The 27487-nt window shown below is 42.7% G+C and overlaps 2 protein-coding genes across 2 annotated transcripts in view; one reads left to right on the forward strand and one right to left on the reverse strand.

Annotated features, from left to right (window-relative positions):
* The window catches only part of psmd1 (proteasome 26S subunit, non-ATPase 1), a 43465-nt gene that overhangs the window by 5024 nt on the left and 10954 nt on the right, over positions 1 to 27487 (reverse strand). Inside the window, exons 17-23 of the mRNA XM_006791965.2 lie at positions 16797 to 16911; positions 13870 to 13986; positions 12909 to 13011; positions 8375 to 8544; positions 7070 to 7162; positions 6520 to 6606; positions 3464 to 3619 (exon numbers count right to left, since the gene is read on the reverse strand). Of these exons, the coding sequence (XP_006792028.1) occupies positions 3464 to 3619; positions 6520 to 6606; positions 7070 to 7162; positions 8375 to 8544; positions 12909 to 13011; positions 13870 to 13986; positions 16797 to 16911 (841 nt within the window). The remainder of the gene's footprint in view (positions 1 to 3463; positions 3620 to 6519; positions 6607 to 7069; positions 7163 to 8374; positions 8545 to 12908; positions 13012 to 13869; positions 13987 to 16796; positions 16912 to 27487) is intronic.
* Positions 20812 to 27127, forward strand: htr2b (5-hydroxytryptamine (serotonin) receptor 2B, G protein-coupled). Its single transcript, XM_006791964.3, has 3 exons — positions 20812 to 21282; positions 25326 to 25526; positions 26153 to 27127. Exons 1-3 carry the CDS (start codon positions 21006 to 21008, stop codon positions 27109 to 27111), a joined length of 1437 nt encoding a protein of 478 aa, XP_006792027.2. The 5' UTR covers positions 20812 to 21005; the 3' UTR covers positions 27112 to 27127.

Consider the following 27487-nt stretch of genomic DNA (forward strand, 5'->3'; position numbering starts at 1 on the left):
TGAGCCTTGCCCCTGGCTAGCTATCGAGCTAGTGGGTAACAGACGTCTCCGAAAACGTCGGAGCGCTTTTGAAAATATGTGGTGTCTTGATAAACTGAGCAGATATTTGAGGTTTACACAGCTACATTCTCGCCTGAAAATATGTTAAACGTTTATTTTGTGACCCAGAAAGAATAATAAGAGTAATATTAAAACTAACTAGCTGCCGCTAGTTGACAACTACGCTAGGCCGCTATGAATTCTGGGACACAGCTTCTTCTTCTTCAGGGTTTAACAGCAGCTGGTATCCTTGTACATGCAGTGCTGCCATCTTCTGTTTCAGTCCGTTATTACACTCTTAAATCCATCCATCCATCTTCATCCGCTTTATCCGAGGCCGGGTCGCGGGGGCAGCAGCCTAAGCAAAGAGGCCCAGACCTCCCTCTCTCCAGCCACCTCCTCCAGCTTATCCGGGGGAACACCAAGGCGTTCCCAGGCCAGCCGAGAGATATAATCTCTCCAGCGTGTCCTGGGTCTGCCCCGGGGCCTCCTCCCGGTGGGACATGCCTGGAACACCTCACCCAGGAGGCGCCCAGGAGGCATCCTCGTCAGATGCCTGAACCACCTCAGCTGGCTCCTTTCGATGTGGAGCAGCAGCGGCTCTACTCTGAGCCCCTCCCGGATGGCCGAACTTCTCACCCTATCTCTAAGGGAGAGGCCAGCCACCCTTCGGAGGAAGCTCATTTCCGCCGCTTGTATCTGCGATCTCGTTCTTTCGGTCACTACCCACAGCTCGTGGCCATAGGTGAGGGTAGGGACGTAGATCGACCGGTAAATTGAGAGCTTCGCTTTTACACTCAGCTCCCTCTTCACCACGACGGACCGGTGCAGCGTCCGTGTCACTGCAGCTGCAGCATCAATCCATCTGTCGATCTCCGGCTCCCTTCTCCCATCACTCGCGAACAAGACCCCGAGATACTTGAACTCCTCCACTTGGGGCAGGAACTCATCCCCGACCCGGAGTGGGCACTCCACCCTTTTCCGGCTGAGAACCATGGCCTCAGATTTGGAGGTGCTGATCCTCATTCCCGCTGCTTCACACTCGGCTGCGAACCGCTCCAGTGCGAGCTGGAGGCCCTCACCCGATGAAGCCAACAGAACCACATCATCCGCAAAAATCAGAGATGAGATTCTGAGGCCACCAAAGCGAAAGCCCTCCGCCACTTGGCTGCGCCTAGAAATCCTGTCCATAAAAATTATGAACAGAACCGGTGACAAAGGGCAGCCCTGGCGGAGCCCATCACCCACCGGGAACGAGTCCGACTTATTGCCGGCAATGCGAACCAAGCTCTTGCAACGGTTGTATAGGGATCGAATGGCCCGTAGCAATGGGCCAGACACCCCATACTCCCGCAACACCTCCCACAGGACACCCCGAGGGACACGGTCGAATGCCTTCTCCAAGTCCACAAAACACATGTAGACTGGTTGGGCAAACTGCCATGCACCCTCAAGTATCCTCGAGAGGATGAAGAGCTGGTCCAGTGTTCCACGACCAGGACGAAAACCGCATTGTTCCTCCTGTATCTGAGGTTCGACTAGCGGACGAACTCTCCTTTCCAGCACCCTGGCATAGACTTTCCCGGGGAGGCTGAGGAGTGTGATCCCCCTGTAGTTGGAACACACCCTCCGGTCCCCCTTCTTAAAGATGGGGACCACCACCCCGGTCTGCCAGTCCACAGGTACTGCCCCTGATCTCCACGCAACATTGCAGAGGCGTGTCAACCAGGACAGCCCTACAACGTCCAGAGCCTTCAGGAACTCGGGGCGGACCTCATCAACACCAGGGGCTCTGCCACCAAGGAGTTGTTTAACTGCCTCAGTGACCTCGCCCCCAGAAATTGGCGGGTCATTCCCCTCATCCCCAGACTCTGCTTCCTCCTCGGAAGACGCGTCAGTGGGATTAAGGAGGTCCTCGAAGTATTCCTTCCACCGCCTGACAATTTTCTCAGTCGACGTCAGCAGCGCTCCGCCAGCACTGTACACAGTGCAGGTAGAGCACCGCTTTCCCCTCCTGAGACGCCTGACAGAATCTCTTCGAGGCAGTCCGAAAGTCTTTTTCCATGGCCTCTCCGAACTCCTCCCACACCCGAGTTTTTGCTTCAGCCACTGCCCGAGCCGCATTCCGCTTGGCCTGTCGATACCTGTCGGCTGCCTCCGGAGTCCCACAGGCTAACCAAGCCCGATAGGACTCCTTCTTCAGCCTGGTGGCTCCCTTCACCTCTGGTGTCCACCATTTGGTTCGGGGATTACCACCACGGCAGGCACCAACCACCTTGCGTCTTTTGTGATCTTACAAAGCTTCAAACGACGCGTCGACTATTAAATCAGTCATCGACGATTTTGATAGTTGATGTAATCGTGACTAGTGGACTAATCGTGGCAGCCCTAACATCTATAACAGAAGTGTAGGTATATTAGAAGTATTTCTAAATAAGCAATACTTTTGAGGATTTGCATAATTCAAATTAAAGGTTTACATATGCGCCCAAAAAAGTAAAAGATTACACACAAGCCAAACAGAGACCCAAAGACAGGAAGTCTTGTATTAATTTCCATATAATAGGCCTCTTAACACTGAGCAGATTTCAAGATAAGTCCTGTAAACCTCCCCTCACTTCCTAAACCTGCTTTTGGAACCTAAAACAAACCCTTAAAAGGAAAGCAGCATTACCAAAACCTTAAACAAGCAGGGACACATGTACAGTGTAGTACACTAAGCTTTGCTCGCTGGACAGAAAAATCAAACAGTACTTCCTCTTTACAGGACTGGGGTGAGTGCACGCTGTCCTGCCGTTTACTGTGGAAAACTGTCAGCGTTTACAGGAGAACCGCAGAGCTCGGGTTTATGGGCCTGGACGGGGGAGATTCTGCACTTTTTAATCGAACGAGGCCAAAATCAACCCGCGGCCTGGATCTTAATTTGAAAGATTTATATTAGAGGAAAATAATCAGAGATACTGTTACACTGTTAAATTCTGCTCTCTGATGCTTAGCACTCATTTAGAAATATCACGTGTAAACGCTGTAACTCAGAGGACATCTGAGACGTCACAGAAGCACCGATGCTATAAACAATAAAAAATAAGCAGAATGATTACATTCAACAATCTATTTGAGTGCTGTGTTGTGGTGGAGACCTCATGTTGTTATACTGGATTAAATTTTGGTGTAATCTGTACATGAAAATAATGACTTTGCTGACTTTCTCAGTAAAAGAAACTATGAGAAAATATAAAAATGTTCATATCTTCTGAGAGGGGCCTAAAACCAAATGACTCAGATATTAACAGGAGTGATGGACCGAAGGGGCTTTGACCTTAACTCGATTTGTTTTGTTTGTTTTCTGAAGCATGTCATGTAAAATCTGAACAATCAAGTTCATAAAAAACAGAAAATGTGGATCTCGTTGATTTTGAGTTACCGGTTTGAAGGGCTGGTAGCGGCAGGTCTCTGGCATCGTGAGGACTTTGAGCTGAGCTGGCATCACTCTGGCTGGGTTCTCCAGGAGCTGGAAATTTGGCTCCACCTCCTTTTTCTTCTCTTCATCCTTCTTCTCTTTCTCACCTTCTTGGACCTCCTGCGAAGGAAGAATGAGGATCAGGGCCACTAGAAGTACTTACAGTATATTGATTTACTGCTTTGTCTGAACAGATCTAGTCCCTGACTTGGAATAATTTGTTTCTACTGTGAATTGGACATTATTGAGGTGTCATGGGTAATAAATCCCCTTCCCATCTTTCCATTTCTGTGAATCAGCCTGCTCTTCTTGCTCTGGCACCGCTGATGGCAAATGAATTGTCGGGCTGCTCAGCAAATGCTGGAAAACTACGAATGAGGCACAACGAGTACTGATGGATTATGAATAAGCAAATGAACCATCTGACCCCAGTTTTAGTGGGTACCTTTCCTTCAATCGCCATCTTCGAGTTAAGCCAAATAAAATCAAAAGCCTGAGATGTGAGGGCGTAGGACGTTTCCAGGCTCGTCTCTCAGCACCAGAGCTGAGATGTAGCGTGGCAGAGAGGATCAAACACACGGCCTACACTCAGAGAAAATCCCAATGAAAGTTATACTGGCTCTTTACTGACAGGGGTGTCTGAACGCTGGCTGTGGATGAGTGAAAAGCTCGAGAGACTTTAAGAAAAGAAACAACTGGGTGTATGCTGCGCTACCCTATTCATTTTTCATACAGCTGTCATTTGATTTGACTAACAGGGAAGTTTTCATTTGTTTGATGACAACAAAAGCTACAGGAGAAAAAAAAGCACAAATACTCTAAGTGCGAAAAACACACTAGTAGAAAAGATGGACTGCTGCGTGGTGACTGAAGCCAAAGGCGAAAAGCAAAGACAGACACTATATTATACGCTCACTGGCCACTTTAGTAGGTACACCTGACAAGGACCAGGCTGTTCCTTCACAGCTGCCTAATTCTTGGTGGCAAAGATTCAACAAGGTGCTTGGTTTTTCATAGAGTTTTGTTCATGCTGACATCATAGCACCGCATAGATGCTGCAGTCCAGTTGTGTACAGTGGGCTCAGCGTTATGTCTAAGAAACCAGTTTGAGATGACTGGATCTTTCTGAGCATTATCCTGCTGGAACCAGATGGTCATAAAACAATAGACATGGTTAGCAAGAACATTCAGGTATGGTGTTTAAATGATGCTCAGTTGGTAGTAAGGGGCCTGAAGTGTGACATAAAATATCCCCTACACCCTTACATCACCAGCACCAACCTGAACTGTTGGCATAACTGAGTGCTCAAGTAGAACAGTGCTTCACACATGCCTCAATCACCCCGTCATTATAAGCACTTTTTCCTGCACCTAAATGCTTTCTAACAGTCGCACTCTGATGAAAATATTGGAGAGCAACTTAGAGTTCAGTATCTTGGCTATGCTTTCATGTTGTTTACAACTAATTCTGACCCTACCATTTGAATGTGGCAGCAGAAATTGAGACTCAGTCCAGGCCATATTTTTAAACTTTAAACTTGACCAGCCCCAGTAGCCTCAGTTTGCTGCTCCTAGCTGACAGGAGTGGGACCTGGTGCGGTCTTCTGCTGCAGCCTATCTGCTTCAAGGGTCAATGTGTGGTGTGTTGAGAGATGCTCTTCTGCATGCCTCAGCTGTAATGAGTTTATTGCCTTCCTGTCAGCTCCACTCTGGCCTTTCTCCTCCAACATAAACAAGGCATTTTCACCCATTTTCACTTTTTCCAGAATCATCTATAAAACCTAAAGATGGTTGAGTAGAAAAATCCAAGTAGATTCTGTAAATAAGCTTCAGACCAGCCTGCCTGGCACAACAACTACGCCACATTCAAAGTCACTTAAATCATTTTCTTCCTCATTCTGATGGTTGGTTTGAACTTCAGCATTTTAATCTTAACCATGTCTACAAGCCATCTGATTGGCTGATTAGCTTTTTAACAAGCAGCTAAACAGGTGGACAGCGGGTGCAGCGCATCTCGCTACAGCTGAAGGGTTTCACGATTATAAAATATAATAAATGCTTTAACTTCAACTGCAGAAATGAAGGACCTGAGTACCAACAACCATCCTTCTGTTTTCATTTAAGAAAAGCAACCTCAGCGTGGTTACGGTTCGATTTTGTTGGATTTTTCTGTTCCTGGAGGTAAAGCTGCTTTCTCCAAAAGGGCTGGGAAAATCATCAAAGACCCCAGTCACCCATCACATGGACTCTTCACCCTCCTGCCCTCTGGGAGGCGCTACAGGAGCCTCCGGACTAAGACCACCAGGTACCGGAACAGCTTCTTCCCCACAGCTGTCAGACTCCTGAACTCTGCCTCCTGACATCTGACCCACGTTAAACTCATGGACTGGACATACACACACCCACAACCACCTACACACACACACACAATGGACAACCGTACCCTCAAACACACAATAATAACATGGACTGAACCACCACTCACAACCACCAGCACTTTATAGCCTCTTAACTGCACTACCGTATAGTTCTGTGTAAATAATCATTCTGTACATACGATCATTTTTAATCCTACAACTGTTTATAACTTGCATAGTTCACATTTCTGTATAACTGTATATCTCAGATTTCTGTATAGTTTTTTATTTCATATTTATATCCTGTTCATAGCCTGTACATACTTATAGTTATAGAATATTCATAACATACTTCATACCGTGTACATTATAACATACCATAATAGACCTATTTCTGTAATATACTTACATATCTATATTATTGCTAATATATATTGTAATATATCTATATCATGGCTAAAGCACTTCTGGATGGATGCAAACTGCATTTCGTTGCCCTGTACCCGTGACATGTGCAATGACAATAAAGTTGAATTCTATTCTAATAATCAAAACAACTACAAAAAATAATAATATCTTTAAAAATTTATATTGAACAGAAAAAAACCCACAATATGATTATTAGCAATGAATCAGGAAAGTTGGGTTGTTTTCCCCACTCACCACTTCCATCTTCTCCTCCTCCTTCTCTTTCTTTTCCTTCTCCTTCTTCTTGGCTTTGGCTGTGATGGAGAGAACAGCGGTGGATACCTGGCATGAGAGAGAGGGAGAGAAAGAGAGAGAGAGAGAGAGAGAGAGAGAGAGAGAGAGAGAGAGAGAGAGAGAGAGAGAGAAAGAGTGAGAGAGAGAGAGAGAGAGAGAGAGAGAGAGAGAGAGAGCACAGACATTTCCACGACGTCAGACGTTACCACAGACATTAAGAGCTTCTACAAACATGGCTTAAAACGTACAAAACTAGTGAACCACAAAATAAATGTCTTTCATTACATTCTCAGGGCAGGATCGGATTGTGAAATGAGCAACTGAGAAAAAAAAAAAAGGCCAGAGATTCTACAATAATAAACACGACGGGCAGGAAAATGATGAGTCTTTACAGGGAGGGTTCGAAATTATTTGCAAATCAATACGGAGCGGGATCAGCTTTCCTGAACTAATAATTTCAGAAAAAGGGAAAGCAAAACAAGCTGATGTGCTGCGGCGCCTCAGTGCTCACCTTCTCCTTCTCCTTCTCTTTGGGAACCTCCAGAGCTGGTGGGTAGGCGAAGGTGGAGGGCTTACAGTTGGAGCGGTACTGCACCTTAGGCATCTGAAAAAGAGAGAGGAGAATAAAAACACTTTGTAAACATGTTGCATATGTTCACAGTGTAACTTAAAATGAGCTGACTGACGTTCTACAGTACAGAGCACCTGTTTGAAGCACCCTCTAAGAGACAGACACTTAGCGTCATCTACTACAGGCTGTATTTTATAATCCTTCCTGAATGATGTTCAAGGACTTGGCACTTCCTATTCCTTCAGTTATTTCAAAACAGACACCTTTAAACAAGGGAATCCTCTGTTACCTGAAAAAAAAATGCTTGCAGAGAGGTTGAAGCTGGAGAAAGCCTGGCTTATATTAGCTCGGTCTGAACCCATTTGAATACTTGACAAGTTACACAAGAGGGGGTTGCTTGTGACAATGCTTTCCTCCTAATAGCTGCAGACTGAAACTTAAGTGAAAATGAAGAACTGCTCTGTCAGATTTACCTAGACAAACATTAAAGAGGATCTCCAGCGACAGCACCACCAGGTCCCTTCTGTTCAATGTAAGCCTTCACATTATAACAGCTCGCTGAATCTAAATGATTTAAACTGTCTCGATGGTCCAACAGAGCACCCCTTCAGCCTTTAAAAAACACAGGGCAAGTGACAAAGATGTTCTTTTCACCGATGGTAAGGCTCAACGTCTGTGAAGGCCTGTGCTGTGCAGCAGAACTCGACCTGACAAACCTTTCCGGGGTGCGGCGAGTCTGTTAAACCCCGCTGTCCCCGGCCCTGGTTATCCAGGGATTTACACCGAGTATATTCTCTAGTGCTTTGTAACGTTGGGAATTCACAAAACCTCAAAAGGGTGTCAGTGTCCCAGGTGTCAGGTGCTGCTGATTCGGGTAGGACAGAAGAGCTTAAGCTCATCTAATACCAGTTTAACACCACAATATGTCACGCTGATCCTTTGGCACCAGAGTGCGAGTGGCAGGCGGCCAGAACAGGCAAAAAGTCAGGAGAGCCTTGTTAAGAGTCGGCTGCTGGTTACAGTTGTTCCCAAGACGAGAGGCTAAATATTTCCTGCACGACATGCAGCAATAAATACAAGCTCAGCAGCCATATTTTAGACCTCATGTTGCTGTTTCCTACATACAAAACAAGGCTCACCTATAAACACATAATAAACACATAGGCGGGACTAATCTACCAGACACCATAGCCCACTTTAAACATGTTGTTGTTGAGGTTTGTAAATAATAAAATGCTTCGGTACCTTGAGGTCTTTGTTGAGGCCGATTATAGCGGTTGGTGTGAAGGCCAAGGACAGGAAGTGGGAAAGAGGGAACCAGAACCAGAACTGAGTGAAGACCAGCAGGCCGACCACTGACGGCATGTGAGTGTGACCCGTCCTGGACTGCAGGAAGATGGACACGTTGCGTCCACCTGGACGACAGAAAGCACAAAGGTTAGAGCATTTCAGTAAAATGAGACAAGAAAGGCTTAAAGACCATGATGGCAGGTTCTCAAATTTTCTGTCACCTTTGACCCCCTAAGGAAGAACCCCTGATTATGTTAACACTGGTTTAGCTGGTTTGGACTCCGATGTTTCTTTATGTTAGAGTTAATACGTTTTTAAGCTGCTGGTTCCTTTTTGATCTTCAGACGGACCCACGTGTTTACAATCATCTCTAATGTTTCTTATGGGCCAAAGATAACATGGTCCGCAGCACTGGATATGATTTGCTACCATCATAGCCTAGTGCTAATTCCAAAATTATCAGTCGTACATTTCCAAAAAGACCCCGTTTGTCTGGACACACTCATTTATTATTGAACCTACTTCTGCTTTATGTGCTAACCACTGATGAGAGGGAGCTCTTGTCTAAATTACAGGCTCTTCCATAATATCTGAAGGTCTGAAAACAAGGAGAGCGCTGAAAAGCAGCAAACCTCAAGCGAGCCGCAACGATACAAATGAAATGCTGAGCGCCGCTGGCCGTCAACACCTAACATAAACAGACTGAAACCCAGGTCACAGGCTAAGTCGAGGGGAAAACGGAAAAGAAAAGGAAACTGTGCTTTGAACAATAACCAGAATGCTGATGGCGAAAACAGCTTTTTTCTTTCATGTGACACAGTTACAGTTGATAGTGAAACACATTATTTGAGACTTGGCAGAGTAATCAGATGATGAGGGAGTAAGAGGTTAACAGCGGTACAGACCAGGATGTTCACCACCCAAAGGAGCTTTGTCCTTCTGGCTTCATTCTGTGTGATCCGTTGATCTCAGGGCAGAATATAAAATATGAGGACGTGCATGGCAAGACAATTACATCCAGGAATGCATTGTCTAAAGCATCCTGCATGACAGGCCTCATTCATTATCATCAGATTTGAGCTGGACAGGGAATTAATAAGTGATCTACATCCAAAGAGGCGTGTCTGCCATGCTGAAAAGATCCCAAATGCCTTTTCCATCTACATCTGTGCAGTTACAGTTTATACACAGCTCAGTTTGATGTTCACCAAATAATAAAAGCAAAGAGTTAAGAGCCTTCCCCTGAGTAATTACTACAATGATTATTATCTCATGCAGCAAGTAGCTTCTCGTTTGTTAAACAGCCATGTTGGAAGACATCGCCCAAGGAGGTGGAAAAGATGCGATGTGTTCTAGCAGGGTCACGTAAAATGCAAAGACTAAACAGCAGCATTGTGTGGTGAAAAACAAGGTCACCTGACTGTTACACAACAATTACGGTGTTACGATGAAAGTGTCGTAGATACTAACAGTTGGTAAAGACGCAAAGGTCCTGGGAGACGCTGGGGTCCTTCTGATGTTGTTTTCCCCGGAGCCGACTTCAAAAGCAAAAATGTTCTTTGACCTGTGACCTTTGACCTGAGCTGAACCAGCTCCATCATGGACTCTGTTCATTAATTATGATGTTGTTCTCAGAATGTAGAACTGCATACCTAAAGTCAATGTCCAGCAAGATACTCTTTATTGGCTCAAGCTTTTGCTCCAGATTTTGCAGCTTGATCAGCTCCTGCAGTCTGGGTGTGCCCACACACAGTATTTTCCTGTATCCCAGACCTGCTAAAGTATCCAAGAGAAAGTATGCACTGCGGTCCGTGAAAAGGTACTGTGCGTTGGTCTTCTTGTTGTTCAGGGGTTGCCTTCGTTGTTACCTTCGTTGTTACCTTCGTTGTTACCTTCTTGGTTCTCGCAGCAGGTTTCTTCTTGGTAGACAGGGTCCGCTCTCGGATCAGGTCTTCTCTCCCGATGTCCACCATGTGGAGCCAAGGTGTGAAACTGGGTGTGGGTCCCAATCAGCCAGGGTTTCGGGTGAGCTCATTGTGAAACCTGGCCCCACCTTATCATGCAAATTCCTGAGGTCAGATGGCCCAGGATGTGAGTGGGCGTTAAGGCGTCTGGGGAGGGAACTCAAAACTGGATTATTAATTAATAATCCAGTTTTGAGTTGGGTCAGGCGATTAGAGGATCATCAGGGGGTCCTTTTGTCCCTCTTTGGGGGGATACTCCCACTAGGTTTAAATCTGGGACTCCCCACCACTTGACCTTAGAACGTTTCACCTTCTCGGATGAGAGGTGAAACGTCTTCAAGCAACTTAAAGAAGTCCAGACGCTTTTCTTAACCCCACGGAGAATCTTTTGCATTGTTCTGGAGGACATTTCAGAGGTGCTACTCTCCCATCAATAACACAAGAACTTGGCAACAAAAAATAAAGAAACACTGAAAAGAAATATTATATAATTTTTAAAAAAAAAATTTCTTTGTCCAGGCAGTGTATCTCAGCTTGAAGGTTCAAAAATATCAAGATGTTCTGCTGACTACAACAAAAAGACATCTATTTATATCGTATTTTATTTTTATCTATGAAGATGGCTAGAAGGGTGATTAACAGGGGTCAAGGGTGTAACTTGAAAGAGCAAAAGAACAACAGCCCACCCAAGCAATTCTTGGATAAACAGAAGGGAGGGATGGCAGAAGACAGAAAGAGGAGGAAGAGGAAGCGCAACCAGGATGAATTCATCATTTCTATAGAGATAAAGAGAAAACCACCTCTTTTTTTATTTAATGACAAGGTTACTAGGGAGTAGCCCTTCCAACTAAAAGTAATATCAGTCTAAACAATAGCACTTAAATCATCTGCTGCCTTCTTCTCCTGCAGCGACTCTAACCTGAGGTCACTCGGATGATTTAATTACGGGGCCTTATCTTCAAATCTGAGCCGGTGTACGAGACATTCCAGTCCCACGGGCTCAACGTTGGCCAGAATGAGTAACGAGGCTAGCTCAACGCACCACGAGCGTGTGCTTGAGAGTCTCTTAAATACTTAGAAGAGGTTGAGTGCACTTCAGTAACAGGTTCTCCCCCACCCGCTGTTTTTGCCAACTCTCACTTTGGTGGGCCAATTTTCATTCCAAGGAGTTGGTGAGGGAGGTGCGCAGATCCACTGCGATCCCTCAAAAAGGTGTAACGTGACTACATCAACAGCCAGCCTGCGTGGTTGGGTGTGAAGAAACAGCTCCATCGAATAAAAACAACAAGACGTGGCGCGATTTGGTTTTTCTTCTTGTTTTTTCTTTTTTTAAATAAAAATGCGAAAGCTAATTACACTTGATTCACAGACTGCATCAAATACTGGGAGAAAGTCTGAAAATACAGGCGGGAGGAAAAGACGTGGACGCAAAGTGAGAGAAGAAAAGCAGGAGACTGACGGCTTTCAGGGTAATGAGCACCAGTTATCATGAAACTGAGCTCTAATCGCTTCCGCCAGTCAAATTAAATACAATTACCTCTGCACCTCAAACACTCCCAAGGCCCTGGAAGGACGAGAATACTTAAACATTCGTACCGCGTGAGCCTGAGCATGTCTGACATTCAAACGGGAGTAGTGTATATTCTGCGCTGAAAACAGGGCTAAGCAGCTTGTGCAGGAAAGAGAGAGCGGGAAGAATCAGGGGTTTTGGTCTCACGCAGGGACATCCTGGCCTGAATTTATTGCGCCTGATTTGAAGCATGATGGAAATCCTGTCGGTCATCAACATGGATAATCTACCCAGAACAAAATGACCGTTAATCAGAGAGCAAGAGGGGCCGAGTTAACAGCGAGCCAATGATGTGCTTAATGAAGAAAAGAAAAGAAAAGTGTCATATGAAGGTGCTCGGGTTCACTTTGTGAAGAATGCAACACCTGAGAGTGCATTTCAGTGTGTTTCCCTGCTATTAAAACACACATGCTTGTATTTAGATGAAACCCTTACACTGGGGTTTTCTTTTTGCATACATATGAGTGTATGTATGGCTCTCCATGCTGCTTTGTAGGGCCTCACACACACACACACACAAGCTGCTTGCTTGTGTCCACAAACAGCCGCACAGACACACAAACACAGAGACTATCAGACAAACAATAATTACCGCAGGGAGACCGACGGGCCATATGGCTGCGAGCAGAGCGGAGCTGAGGTACGGGCTGCCAGGCGCTAATGCACCTTTAGCATGATCTGTTCCAGAAACGCAATGCACGGGTGGTCAGCCAAAGGAGGGGGATACTGTTTGCTCGAGTGCAAAGGAACTCCAATTAAGGCGCACACAAAACCACAAACCCACCTAACATTTAGAGCCGTTCACTTGTTTTACCGTGTAATTAAGAATTACACATCTTTTGGTACTCCACTAAGTGGTGAAGGCATGTAAGGCAGGCGGGACCGCATACCCATTCATTCTCTCACTCAGTGACTGACATGGATAAACCCACAGCAGCTCTGTTTGGAGACCGACCTGCATCGAGGATTCCCTGGGCCAGGATGGCGCCGAACTTGGCCATGACGTCATCGTGCTTGTCGTTGATCACCTTTGCGTAAAGTTGCCTGAACTGGTTCACCTGGAGTCAAGATGAAATTAGGAAAATTAATAAAAAAAAATACACTGCAATAAAGCAGGAGGTGCTCAACATATAAAGGAAAGAGCAAAGTCGTCGCAGGCTTTAACGCATTTATGAGATTCACTCAGTATCTGCAGAATATTTACAGCACGTCAGCTTCGTGACACCTGTGGTGATGATGATGATGTATCTGTCAGAGTTCCAACATCAACAACATAAAGTTTTGTTTTTGCAAATAAGCTAAGTCAATGCTCTGCTGGGTTGCTTTCAACATGTTTGGCCTAATTTTACCACCCGCAAACTATTGGCCTGTCTACAACTCTACAGCAGAACTGGAAACTACAATGGTAGGAGGTTGTGTTGGGGGGTGGGGTCATAGATATTCAGCTGCTAAAAAAAAATAAACAACTACCTCTTGCAAAATCCTGCATACTGCCTCGAGGCTTATAGACCTTTGCTGTGCAGATGAAGACTCTTTGAAAATGCATCTGGTATTTCTTAACTGTCTATGACAAAGTATGCGGTGATTCAAGGGTGAGTGCGTGCAGTTATGCTGGGACTAGTCACTCTTCCATGACACAGACCTTTTTCCTTCTGCGTTCACAATACTAATACTTTCTGTTTTCAGTCAAGTCTTCCCACCTTTCTTCCTTCTCACGGTTTATTCAACAAAACCTCTGTCTCATTGGTATCGTATTATGAATCAGCCAAGACCGACGTGCAATAACAGAGCAGCTTTGTTTTTCTACTCGTGTACATTTTACATCCAAAAGGAAGTTCCTCTGTTTTATAGTTATACTGAAGAGTGCAGACAGTCTCACTGAATGCTGGTCCTGCCTATTACGCCTGCTCACTTACCTTGGGACAGGTGACTTCAGTCTGTTGGATCATGATGAGGGCAGAGGCGATGAGGGCGCCTTGTCTCACGTAATTTACAGGGTCGTTGGTCATGGGCTCCAACAGATTGATGGCCTCCTGTCACAAGAAACACAGAAGAGTAGGAAACATTGGTTTAAATATACAACATTTTCACTTTTTTCAAACTGCAGGCCTGGAAATTATTCCTTCATATTTAACTCAAATTCATGATTTAAATGATAAAATGTTCTTAGAGGAGCTTTAAGCATTTCTCAAAGATTGGTACTGAAGATTAGACTGTTAAGACAGATGTGACGGTTTTGCTTCTATAAAATAATAAGGCAATTTTCAAAAATCAATGGACCGAGCCTTCATAATCTTGAAGGTCTTTTATGATTCAGTCTCTTGCACAGAATGATCTGTAGAACCTCACAGTAAGTTTTAGGTCATCAGGCTGAAAATGCCTCATTTATCTGTTAAAGCCCAAACAATCAGCATATTTTTATGCCGTAAGCTTGAAGTACATCATTTTTCACAAAGAGGAGTAAATACAGTGATTTTGTTAACAAGCTAGTAGATGACATCAAATATTTACAAGGAAAAAAATGAGCCATGTTTCCTAAAACAATTTAGAGAACTTCTGTGACATTATTTATGCAGTATGTCTTTCTTTTCCAGAAAAAAACCCAACAACAATAAAATCACCTCTCGGATTTCTTTTGGAAAAAAATGCACGCAACTTTTTATTTTAAACTTTAAATGTATTTTATTATGAACAAGGGAAAAAATCCCAACAGGAAAGATCAGTGCAACAGGGATATTTCTGTTTGGCAATTATCAACAGAGGCAACCAGACCTCACAAATTAATGACATTAGTGTCATTCATATCTGGTTGTCCTTGACAACTGTCCAACAATCAGTCTCCTCCCATGATTACTGTGAATGAATGAGTGAGGCAGGACTACCTCGCTGCCTCCTCCTTTCTGCTCTCCCCTGTGTTTTTCAGACAGTCTATCATTTTTACTTTTATTTCTCCTGAACAGAAATGACTGTAACCTACACCAGCAGGCTCAGAAGGAGGCGTCAGCTCCACCGAGGAAAGAGAAACAAACTAGGATGATGACAGTGGAGGTAAAATAAACCATGTTTCATGAATGTCTTCAGCTCAGCTGGGTGAGACACTCGTGCACCAGGATGATATGTTAAGAGTGGAAAGCCAACACTAGTCCACCACATCCTGCCCGTGATATGTTCTTGGAAGGACGTAGTGGTGCGGTGGAGGCGGGGTAATTAAAAGTATTTACTGTCAGATCCAATCAAGTGCAGCGGACTGGTTACTTAAGATCACGTTAATCCATATCCAGGGTTTTCTTCATGTTTGAGCTCCAGTGTGGCTCAGTCTTTAAATTAGATTCATTTGAGCTCTGCTAATAACTGTCTGCAGGCTCGTGCAAATAAATAGAGCAACGCAGCGCACGGTCTAACGCCACGTAACTTCTAGTTTATTACACACTTATAAAACAGTATCACATGACAGGTCTCGTTAGTCTGCTTGGTGTTAAGATTACATTTCCACACTTTTTTTTGGTGAACGGTGTTTCCATCAGGTCCACCAAACAACGTGAACTTTATTTTATTTTATTTTTTTTAAGAAAATCACAAACAGCCTCGGTTAAAACATTCCTCAACTTTCCAGTTCACATCTCCCCCTTCAAGTATATAAACAGATCAGGAGCAGCAGCCCAGTAAATATGATCAAACCCCAAGCTGTAAATGACAGCAAAGAAATGTGCGTCCTCTAAATAGGTGACCCAGTTCTTTGGTGACCCAGAGCCGATCACGCCTGCAGCACGCCTCTGGGCTGACTTGGTCCAAAATATTTTCCTTAACGCTCGAGTCTCAGTGAGGAAGAGGGTGCAAAGAGGATGCTATCATCCTGCTGTGGCTGCGTCACCCAAGACTGAGCAGCCAACATCTCAGGGAGCGACAGCACTCCTGCCGTCTGTCCTCTTCCCTCCCTCGTTTTGGAGAAGCCAAACAAAATGCATGCTAACTCATCTGCAATTAACCCTTTTCCCTCTGTGCTGAATAGGAGTATCTACAAAGCAGTGTAAGGAAATTGTGGCAGGACATTACTGCACTCTTGAAACAGACGAAGTTCAAATGCAGCCTTCTCCCATGATCTTGGTGTAATTCGTTTTTTGACAATGCCATAAATTTAAGCATTTCTTCTTATGCCATCATTCTGTGTGACATAAGAAAGCAGACAACCTCTCGTAGATGCTCCTGCAGAGGTTACAGACGTCAGTCTGTACTCGCTCACCCCAGCCCCACAGGGAAGCTATCAATTTAAAGAGAAACTGTTAATTCAGCATAGATAATCTTTGCATCGCTGATGCACATTACGCCAAGAGGAGAAAGAAGCCGCATGGGACAAATGAAGTCAGCAGGTGTAATGCTGCGTTTGTGGTAAAGGAAATGTTATGTAAGCTTTTCTTTCACACATAGTTTTAAAAAAAATATTAATTCTAGCTATGATTACCAACTCCAGGAGGAGTAAGTGCTTTGTAAAGACATATTTAAAAGAGAAAAAGTTCAGGTCTAGTTCTATGCTTAAATCAATATAGTTCACAAGACACAGCTGGAAGATTGGACAATTTTTAGAAGGTTGAAGCCCTCTATTAACCTCAAGTAAAGAGAAAACCAGCGACACCATTGTATGATATTTTCCTCTTTTTTAAAAAAAAAAAACCAAAAACATGTTGTTGATAACATATTAGTCTATATTCTAGTGCAAGTCCGGCTAGCACAATCCAATGTTTCCTGCCAGTTTTTTATTTTGAAGTATTGCAGTACGTGTTGATAGCAGCTGCTCAGAAACAAGACAGAAAAGATTTTTGGAGCAGAAGAAGGAAAAGACACTGACCTTGTTGCCTGTCCCTGCACAGCAGATGCCCAGAGCCATGGCAGCCCCACAGCGTACATGAGGGTTGTAACTTTCTGACAAGAGAGAAACCACACTGGGACACTGCTCTGGGGTCCTGGAGACACAAAGGGGTAGAAAGAAGAGGCACTTGAAGTTAATCACAGACAAATGTCATTAATCAGTTCAGATTGCTGTTGGACTAATCACAGCTTTCTGGATGCTGTGATTTAACAAAGAAAAATTCAACAATCAGAAACTCTCACAAACTTCCCCAAATCTTTACATTTGGTTCTCACTTGGATTAAAAAACATTTATGTATATTAACCACATGGTAAAAACATTACAAATTCCTACAAATGTGAAGGAATGTGCTAAATAAACACATTTTTACCAGCACCGCTTTAGTCATATAGGCACAACCTGCACGATCATATCAAAAATTTAGCTCAGCAGGTGACAGTCGTTATTGTTTTCTGAGTAAAAATTATCTTAGTTAAAAAAAAAAAACTAAACAAAAACCACTTTGAAGCAAAATATGCACGGGCACAAAAGAGGAGGGAAAAAACAAAAACATGATGTTGAACATTATCTGATAATTCACTTGTGATAACAACGGCTCTGCCCGGGCTTGAATTGGTAGGCTGATTGGTGAGATTACGCAGAATTTTGCATGAAGAGTTGGTCTGCTTTAAACTGCAAACAGATGCCAATCAGTGACACAAGGATCACAGAAAACGGCTGCGTTTAACTAACTGACCCAGCAATGCTATAGTGGAAATAAAGAGGCTGTCCCTGTTTCTAACATAACACTAAAAGCTCAATGATCCACAGAAGAAATAGACGAGCAGGAGAATGATGAAACAGTGGTGCTTATTGGATTCTAGTTGGTTAAAAAAAAAGGCTTTAAACTGTGTTTGTGTATATGCCGAATTATTCTACAAATGTGTTCACAAATTATATGAAAATTATGTTCAGTAAAAACAGTCTTGGAAGCTTTAAAGCTTCACAAAGACGACTTACTTCACTACTGGCTGGATGAACTACACTGGGTCCAATAACTGAAGCTATAATCACATCGTTATGAGCCTTACAACTATAAAGCGTAGAAAGAAATGTTTGAATCAGTCTTTTTACTCATCATTAAAAACAGTCGCGTTAATGGACAGAATATATAACCTATTCAACAAAAGTAGAAAACACTATAGACTGGAAAAACTGCATCTTGGAATTAATAAGTTGCCCCTTCAGAAAAATATGTCATAATAAGATTAACACACACACACACACACACACACAAAAAGCCACAAACTCTTAAACTGTCCATCAATATGGAGGCATGTCCGCAGTGAGTAATCTGCACTGGTCTGTCTGGAATTAAAAGCTCAGCTTGACCATTATATTAGGATTTAGCGAGATCACAAGTGGCAATCACTGAGAGCTTTGGATCAGATTTCAGTGTCACCTCCAGAGGTTTTTTTCTATTCTGGTAGACTGACGGATGGTGCCCTTCAATCTACATTTGGGTGAGAGCCAAACTGTAAAGGGCTCACACAGAATGAGCATTTAGGTTAAATAAAAATATTCATGATGCTTTTTTTGAAACTGACTGCAGAATAGCTTGAAGCACACCTTGAGAAACCTTTGGCGATTGGTTATCTGAATAGCTCAATCTGAAGCCTTTTCAGCTTTTTTCAGTAAAAGATTACCTTTAACCACCATCAAAATAGAAGAAGTGAGGTGGAGAGAAGAAATCAATATTCAGCATTTGTTTCACATGAAAGCCTGTGAAGCTGTGACGTCTGGAATTCGACTTAAAGTTCAATATCCTGGTAATGCGTGATGGACTTAAAAGCCTCAGAATTAACTCAAAGGAAAGAGACAAAAAACGGAGCACCAAGTTCATGACTCCACTCAAAGTCAGTGTTGCAGGTGTAGAGCAAAGAAAAAAAATCTTAAAACATGTAATTTTTCCGCATGAAATGTGACTGGCAGTCAATGATGTGGTCTTGCTGTATGACTGCAGATCACATTCGGTTGCTTCCCGTCTGTTACAGCAGTTGTAAAACACATCATGAAAAACACCTGGACAATGTTAATTTTAGACAAGAGGTCATGTGGCTTTTATAGTTTACGCTAAAAGGTAATCAAAATTCATCCAAAGAGTAAACAAAACAAACACGTGTGAGTATACTGCTATAATAATAAGTGATAAGCAGCTGCCAAAGGGTAGACTGTTAACTTGTTAAACTGCTTAAACTGGGAGAAAAAAAAGTGTCACGTCTAATGGTACATAACGTTTTTATTTCCTTTTATGTTGCAGCAGTTTAAAAGTTGGCAAACATGCAGATCCCAAGAAATAAGATTAGTTATCACACTGAAAACATGTTCGGGTAAAAGCAGCTGTTGGAGAGATAGATGCTGCCTCTAATCACAGCGCTACACCTGATGTGATGATTTAAGCATTTAAAAAATGTTAAACTTCTGGGACTGAAGAGATTAAACTTCATTAAAGGATAAGCAAAGTAAAAGAGAGCAGATTATCTTATGCATGTACTGCCACCTTGACAGAAACAAGGGGCATGTATCATCTAAAATATCCAAGGGTGCACTCTGAACTTCTCACTTAAAAAATAAATAAATAAATCTGCTTTTAAAAGAAAAAAGCAAGGCAACATCATGACTAGAAGCAAAAAAAATCTATAGAGAAAACAAAAATATACATAAATAGGGGATAATATCTTAAAATCTATATCATCTATTAAAAAAAACAAGTTTCCTGAGATTTTCTCAATGTGAGCTCACTGAGGACAAAAGGCTTTAACAGCTATGTAGTATAAGTACATTTTCAAGCATGTACCTCTACACAAAAGGTTCCCCCCATACAGTGCTCCTACCTCCCCTCTTCTTCGAGCAGAGGAGTGAACAGAAAGTGACAAATATAAACAGTAGGACGGCGGTGTTGAAGGAAATGACCTCCCAGAACAACTGGCATGTTGCCATCGTGAAGACATTCATCTGTTTTGTATAGAGTCTGAGTCACTTGCAAGCAGAAGGGGGAGGGAGGGGACGAGAGAGAGAGCGTGAGCTGATCGCGGGCTGCAGACGAGAGGCAACGAGTGAGAACGGGAGAGCGGCAGAGGAGCAACAACATCTGAAAGTTTTAAACCTGTGATCGCGGTAGGTGACGCGCGGCGAGACTGGAAGTTCCTCCAACATGTGGAAGCGAATAAATTCCACATCACGGACCGCTTCAGACTAAGACAGATTTAGGATTCGCTGCTGAGGGAGGGCGTTCTCTGTCACATTCTTCTATGGGAAGGGAAGAAATTTAAAGATGAGATAGGAGACATTAAAAGAGACCAAGCTGTCCCACCTTACAAGGTGTGCAAAGAATGAAATGCACGGGGGGTCAAGCGGCTTTCTTTTCCCAGCTCAGAATACTGTTTTAGTGTTCAACAGCGCTAAGACGTAAAGGTTTGGGAAAAGACTTAAAGAGCTGAAAACACAAAAGGAGAAGGACAGCTAACATTACCTTGGGAAACAGGTAAGAAACTTTCGCAAAACTATCACAATACTAGTTTCTTTTTTTATTTGAAAATGGGTTTCGACATCATTTAAACAACTGCTTTGGAAGGTATATAAATTCAAAATCCTACACATTCATCTACCAATTTTAATCAACAAATATCAGCTGAAACACTGTGTACAAACAACTTGCATTTTTTATTAACCTTTAACTGTATAACAGAAGAAATCTGAAAAGCTTTTAAGCCATCACTCTGTTTTCCCAGCTTGGCATTCACATAACTCATGATCTGACTGTCTTTGCTCTATTTATTACCTACCATTGCTGTATTTCGTCATTATTCGGGTAAAGAAAATGACTAATCACTACCCCTTTAACAGACCTATTTCTTCTTTGAAGTGGATGTCAAGAGTGTCAGCTGCCTGGGAAAGTGAGGACCCCTGCTCACTTGCGGAACATCGCACTGTGGAGCTACTAATCGTGTTGGGATTATTGCCAGCTTTGGATTTTATAAGAACAAAGAGCATCTTCGTTTGGCTTTTACGGGATGCAGGATCTTGTGTGCTGCCCCTGAACTGTCTCACCCTACCCTGTGCCCTTGCCTGTGGGACCCAGTGACCATGCTGACCGAGTCTCCCAGACCAGAAAGATTAGAGCCCCGACCTACACTCAAGCCCGCTGTATGCTCAGCAGCACCCTGTCTCAGCCAGCCATGGCACAGCTCGAGGCTAACAGCTCACACGCAGGCAAAGTGTCTGAGATTCAGCTGAAATGGGCTGCCTTGCTCATTGTCATGGTCATCATCCCCACGATCGGAGGAAACATCCTGGTCATTCTCGCTGTGTCGCTGGAGAAAAAGCTGCAGAATGCTACCAACTACTTTCTAATGTCACTTGCTGTAGCCGATCTGCTGGTGGGACTCCTAGTGATGCCCATTGCATTGGTCACTGTTCTCTACAGTAAGTTTAGAATGGAGCTTTGGCTTTGACAGCTTCATTGCACATATACTGCATATGCTTTTTTACATTATATGGGTAGTATTAAAGCTGCACAGGTAAAAATCCTACAAACCCAAGCATAACATTTCTTATTTTTTCCCTTTTAAAAGGTCGTTTACGTTTATTTAAAAAAAATAAAAAAAATAAATCACAATATATTTTATTATGCTTACAAAATAAACCGTATTTAAACCCCAGACGCTCCCCCAGCTCAACCAGCAAACAACTGCCAACATTACCTCACCCATGTCTAAGGTGTGACTCTGAACAAAGCACCCTTGGAATGATTATATTTCTTTCTGTAATATAGTAAATGGCCTGTATTTGTATAGCGCTTTACACATCCAGTCATCCACCCATTCACACACACGGACACTGGCGCCACCGGGCCCTCTGACCACCACCAGTAGGCAACGGGTGAAGTGTCTTGCCCAAGGACACAACGACCGAGACTGTCCAAGCCGGGGCTCGCACCGATTACAAGGCGAACTCCCACGATCGCCCCAACAGATCATAATCTGTCATAATATCCAGAAGAATACTGAAAATTGATGTCCAAACCACCAACAAATTTTGAAAACAATTTTTTAAAGTGAGTTCAGGAGTGACCGAAGTGATTTAATGAATCTAATTCACAGCAAACTTGTATTAAACCTTCATTAGGCGTTAATATCTGCATAACGACCAGAAGACTTGGGGATAACAGAAGAGGAGAAAAACAATTTGAGACGCAGTATTAGATCCAATCAAGACTCTAAACTCTATCTCTAAACAAATTATTCTAGATGAAATATAACAAGAGATAGTGGACGGTGAACAGTCTACTTTCTCTGGCAAAGGTTTGGTGCCAGGTCCACAGCTTGGACTGAACGACTTGCCTCTGGGACTATTACCAGTGGAAAGCCATTTTTCCATTAATTCCATTAATACTGTTGTGCAAATACAGCTGCACAGGAACTGATTTAGACTTGTATCATCCCTTTTTTCTCTTCATACCACAACAAAATACAGAGCTATGGCTACGCATTATTCTCCATTAGTTCAATTGAAAGATAATGAGCTGGATTATAATTATGCCTAACACACAAGAGCGCAGATGTGGATGTGTCACACTGAAAGCTGCACAAGTAAGATTGCTCAGAGATGCTACTTAAGCGCTTACCTTAATGCAGAATCTAATTAAAGAAGGGCTTTACAATTAATCTGCCATTGCATCTATTTCTGTAACAAATCTGTCTGGAAACATGCTATTTAAATTGTGCCTGGATCGCTGGATTGAAAAGGATACCAGCTATAAGGGTTTTACATCACTCTCCACATTAGAAACATATAAAGCCTGTTCATCGGTCTACCAGGAAGCTTAATCCCCTTTCACATTGCTATAATTGAGCACACTGAGCCCAAAATTCACCCAGTAAACCCTCCAAAGAAGTTTTAGTCACAGCCAAAGGGGAAATCATCAGTAAAATTAGTATTTTAAACCAGACTTATTTTGGGTTCATTTACCCAAGCATAATAAACAGTTTAATTTATCAAACAGCCAGATATAACAACAAAACTCACAGATTTCTGTTCAACAAGCCTGTGCAGATTTTGTCCTTTCATATCATTCATCTTTGTATGCGTGCTTCAGTAGACACCGAAAGGCCCATTCTGATCCATGACAAACCTGGTATTGAGCTAAAAGCTGCTGGCTTTGAAACATAAAAGAAACTGAAAGGGTATTGATTTCTTTTTTCTTTGTTCAAACCATCACTTCAATATGGGAACCTCTAAAGCAATTTATCTAGGCCGAAAATATTTAGTCCTAAGAACTAGTCCAGTCACATAACTGAGAAAAAAAACACCAACCGTGATTAAAATGTATTTCTTTAATTTTTCCAGCAGTATTTCTATCTGCTAAAAGGTTACAAAGGTCTACAAAAACAACTCCTAAAACATGCTCTGCTTTTGTGAAATATATTTAAAGACCCAGGCAGCTGTCATCCTCTCCTATTTAGAGAGAGCTGAAGCGCTGAGGTGAACTGGAAGAGGTCATGAGGACACAGACAGAAACAGTGTGTTAGTGTGAAGGATAGCTAACGACGGTGCGGACCGTCATACTGTGCCAACAACCTTTAGCGAAATAAACAAAGTCGCATAGACAAGGTTATAGTACATTGGTACACTAATACCACAAATGTCAACACAACTAAACTAAATATTTCAGTGAAATCAGTGATACAACTGTAAGGTGGGGCCGATGAGCTGTGCTGGGCTTGAAATAATCAGAAACAATAAAAACACACGTAAGCTGACAGACTAATAAAGCCGTGCGTGTGTTGTGTAAATTAAGACTGTTATCATTGTTAATTAAGGCTAGAGATGTGCTGGTTCGGTGTCCAGAGGTGTTTGCTTTGTAGCCGTGTGCAAATAATGAATGTGGTTGAAGTCCAATTTATCTTTTTAACCTTTAACCCTCTTCTTATAATCTAATAACAGGTGAGGAAGGTGCAGAGAGGCTAACAGCTAGTCCTTTGAAGTTTGTTAGTTAGTTACATTTCTTTTTCTTTTCAGCTCTATACAATGTCACTATAATTATTAGGCCTTTACCTTTAGCGATCCAATCACATATAAAAGAAATTGATTTCTCTATTAACCAAAGTGTCTCCAGTTGAACAGCTATAACCTCCCTTTATCTTAGATCATCCGTTCAGACTTGCTCGTGGAGTAAAGTAGTAGGGCAGGTAGAGCTGGCTGCAGCTGGCAGAGAAACTACTTTACTTTGAATTAAAATATATAGCTTTCAAAGAAAAGACGATGCAACACACCCTGCCAGAAAATGTTTCTAGTATTCAGCCACTCTTCCACATCTGCTGAGCAGAAGTATACAGACACCTGGAAAATGTAAGAGGTCCTCTTGTTTAAAATATGAGCTATGTGAACAGAAACTCTTGTAAACTTAAAATAAACCAACGTGTAGCCAAAAAAAGAAAAAAGAAAAGCCTAAGTGAGAAGCCAGCTCTCTACTAACCAATAATGTGGTAATTTAATACATTAGATTATCTGAACTCCTCTATTCTATATGTTTTTTTCTTATTTAAAGAGCTGTGGACATTGTAGCTGTTTGTACTGTGCAATGTGCTATAAACACATTCTTTCTTATACTTGCCAGAAATTATTCTTATTCTTTTTTAAGTAATAACACTTCATCCCTATATTATTTTAATATAAGTCCTGCACTGTTGACTCTTAGACACCCACATCTGTTCAAATAGCAGTTTTGTAAACCTTATAAACAAAAAAAAAAAGAAAAAACATTGAAAATGGCTTTGAGGTGCTGACACCAGCCTTGTATAACTAGGAACTACAGGAGAGCTCTGCTTTATGCTCCAAGCTTTTAACGGGCTGCCACGTGGTGGAACTAGGATGTTTTCAAAGGCAACCATAAAACAAAAAACTATAAAAAAAAAATAAGCTTACAAGGGCAGGATTGCTTTAGTAACATTGTAAAACTAATATAACAAATAAACACTTTCGAAAAGCGGGAATCATTTGTCATTTGGGGGGAGAAAAGCTTCCACGTCAAACTTAATCAAAACAGTACGAGAAAGCAGCGCAGTAAGGAGGCGGAGGAGACGGGCATAACACAGGAAAATTCCAACAACTGTCTTTTACTATGTTAATGGATGACGAGACAAAAGCCAGAACAACTACTTGCCAGTTTTATACCCAGAACTCAAAATAAACACTACTGTTGAGCGCAGTCTTTGCCACATCTACATAAAGAGCTCCGAGCTCCATAAACACTCGGCGAACCCTCCTTTTTCCAGTAAAGTGATTCCTCGCAGATAAACAAACAGCAATCATTTGCACGAGTGCTACTTCAAACCCGTTGCCATTGTCTGATATCTACCCTAACGGGCAGAGAGTATGACCACATTCTTTTTGGCAAGAAAACGAGTTACACCACAAGTATATTAAACTATCTGCCAACTCTAATTTCCATCTCATCTTCTCTTTAGACTCTGGATGGCCTCTTCCTGAGTTTCTCTGCCCCATCTGGCTCTTCCTTGATGTGCTTTTTTCTACTGCATCCATCATGCACCTTTGTGCCATTTCACTGGATCGCTACATTGCCATCAAGAAGCCGATTCAACACAGCCAGTACAAATCCAGAGCCAAAGCGCTGGTCAAGATCGCACTGGTGTGGCTCATATCCATTTGTAAGTTTGTCTGTTCAGCCTTCAGCTCTACAGCAGTCTTTAAAGTCAAAACTCAAAACATAAAAGCTCCAACAAGACCTGGTTTACACTCAGAAATGCATGCCGCATGACATAAAACAGCAACATATATATATATATGAACAGCACTGATGTGATTTAAAGTCCACTGTGATGGTGGAAACATAAATGTGAAAACTAAAAAGGGCCAAAATTTCAAGTTCTAAAATAAAAGGTAAAATCAGCTGCATCTCAAAAACTTACGTTAAATACATGAAAACACCTTTACAGCACAGTACAGCTCAGTACTCACACCACTAAGGGAACATTCACTTTGGCTGTCAGGTGTGGCTTTATTTAAACTTTTAAAGCTTACTGTACACCATGGCTTATTTTGAGGGGGGTGACGACATGCCAGGAATGATTCGTTTACTAGATTTTGTAAACACAAAGATGCTGCAATCAGTCTTGCCTTGTTATTGGAGACACGTTTCAGTAAAAGCAGCTCTTTCTCTCAAATGAAAAATTACTGCATTTGCAGAAAAAAACAAAACAAATGCAAGCCAGTAAGCTGTTCATCAAATGAGTGTGGTAACAACCAGTGTTTAATGTTGTTGTCGTTTTTCTAGGTATTGCAATTCCAATTCCTATTAGGGGCCTTAAGAACTACCACCTTCCCAACAACATCACCTTCAACAGCAACCACACGTGCCTGCTGAAACCAACCACCTTCTGGGATTTTATCATATTTGGCTCTTTGTCAGCATTCTTCATCCCTTTGACTATCATGATGGTCATCTATCTACTCACTGTCCATGTGTTGCGCAAAAAGGTTTATTTGCTCAGGTCAAAGGTCACTCAGCGTTTTAGCTCTCCGGCGGTGTCCACGGTTTTTCAACGGGAGCAGTCTATGGCTTCAACTGAAGCCGAGCAAATGAATGTGCTGGACAGCAGACTTCCCCGGATGCAGGAAAAGCCAAATGCAGGCACCACGGTCGCTCACGCGCCGTACGAACAGTCCTTTCGCAGGATGTCAACAATGGGCAAGAAGTCCATGCAGACTCTGAGCAACGAGCAGCGTGCATCCAAGGTACTGGGCATCGTCTTCCTCCTGTTCGTAGTCATGTGGTGCCCTTTCTTTATTACAAATATCACCTCAGTGCTATGCAAAGGGTGCGATCCCAACGTCATTGCCCGGCTCATGGAGATCTTTGTTTGGGTGGGTTACGTGTCATCAGGTATTAACCCGCTGGTCTACACCCTATTCAACAAAACTTTCAGACAGGCGTTCACACGTTACATCACCTGTAATTACAGGAGCTGTGCCAGTAACCTGTCAGGAGGACATCTGAGGCCATCAACTGCAGAGTGGACTCTAACAAGGATTTCAATCAAATCTTCCATGGCAGAGAACTCTAAGCTATTCATGAAACGGGGAATGAAGAACGGCATTGGAGCTGTGGCCTACCAAAGCCCGCTGAGGTGTCGGCAGCCACCTGTACAGTCATCTAGTGGTGTTGTGCTAGACACAATACTTCTGACTGAAAATGAAGATGATAAGCAGGAGGAACATGTTAGCTGTGTATAGACTATGGACACGCAAAGCAAATTAATAGAAATCGGGGGTGGGGGAGGGGTACTTAAAGTGGATAAAATTTATGTTGCAAATTTTAGTTCTTTCAAGACAAAGGCTTGTCACAAACAAATGTTTCTGTCAATTGGATACATTTAATGGCAAGACAACAAACCCCAAACTGTTCATAATCTTTTGTAGGGCACACCTAGAGGGCAAAACACCAAAATGCTGGCTAACTCAGAGCATCAGAGCACCAGAGAACTCATTTTTAATATGTTACAAGCTGCAAATGTTCAGATCAACTTTCAAAAACACTGATATTTAAAATACTGCATGTTTTTCCCATACTTGTAAAGTGTACATTGCACAAGCTGCAGTCCATTTGGCA

The sequence above is a fragment of the Neolamprologus brichardi genome, chromosome 15 (genome assembly GCF_056152115.1).
Source record: "Neolamprologus brichardi isolate AB-2024 chromosome 15, ASM5615211v1, whole genome shotgun sequence".
In the NCBI taxonomy this organism is placed as follows: Eukaryota; Metazoa; Chordata; class Actinopteri; order Cichliformes; family Cichlidae; genus Neolamprologus; species Neolamprologus brichardi.

Excerpts from the sequence above, each read along its gene's own strand:
- htr2b (XM_006791964.3), top strand. The coding sequence starts at position 21,006 with ATGCTCAGCAGCACCCTGTCTCAGCCAGCCATGGCACAGCTCGAGGCT. Across the intron at positions 21,283-25,325 it reads ATTGGTCACTGTTCTCTACA|ACTCTGGATGGCCTCTTCCT; the intron begins GTAAGTTTAGAA and ends TCTTCTCTTTAG. Across the intron at positions 25,527-26,152 it reads GGTGTGGCTCATATCCATTT|GTATTGCAATTCCAATTCCT; the intron begins GTAAGTTTGTCT and ends TCGTTTTTCTAG.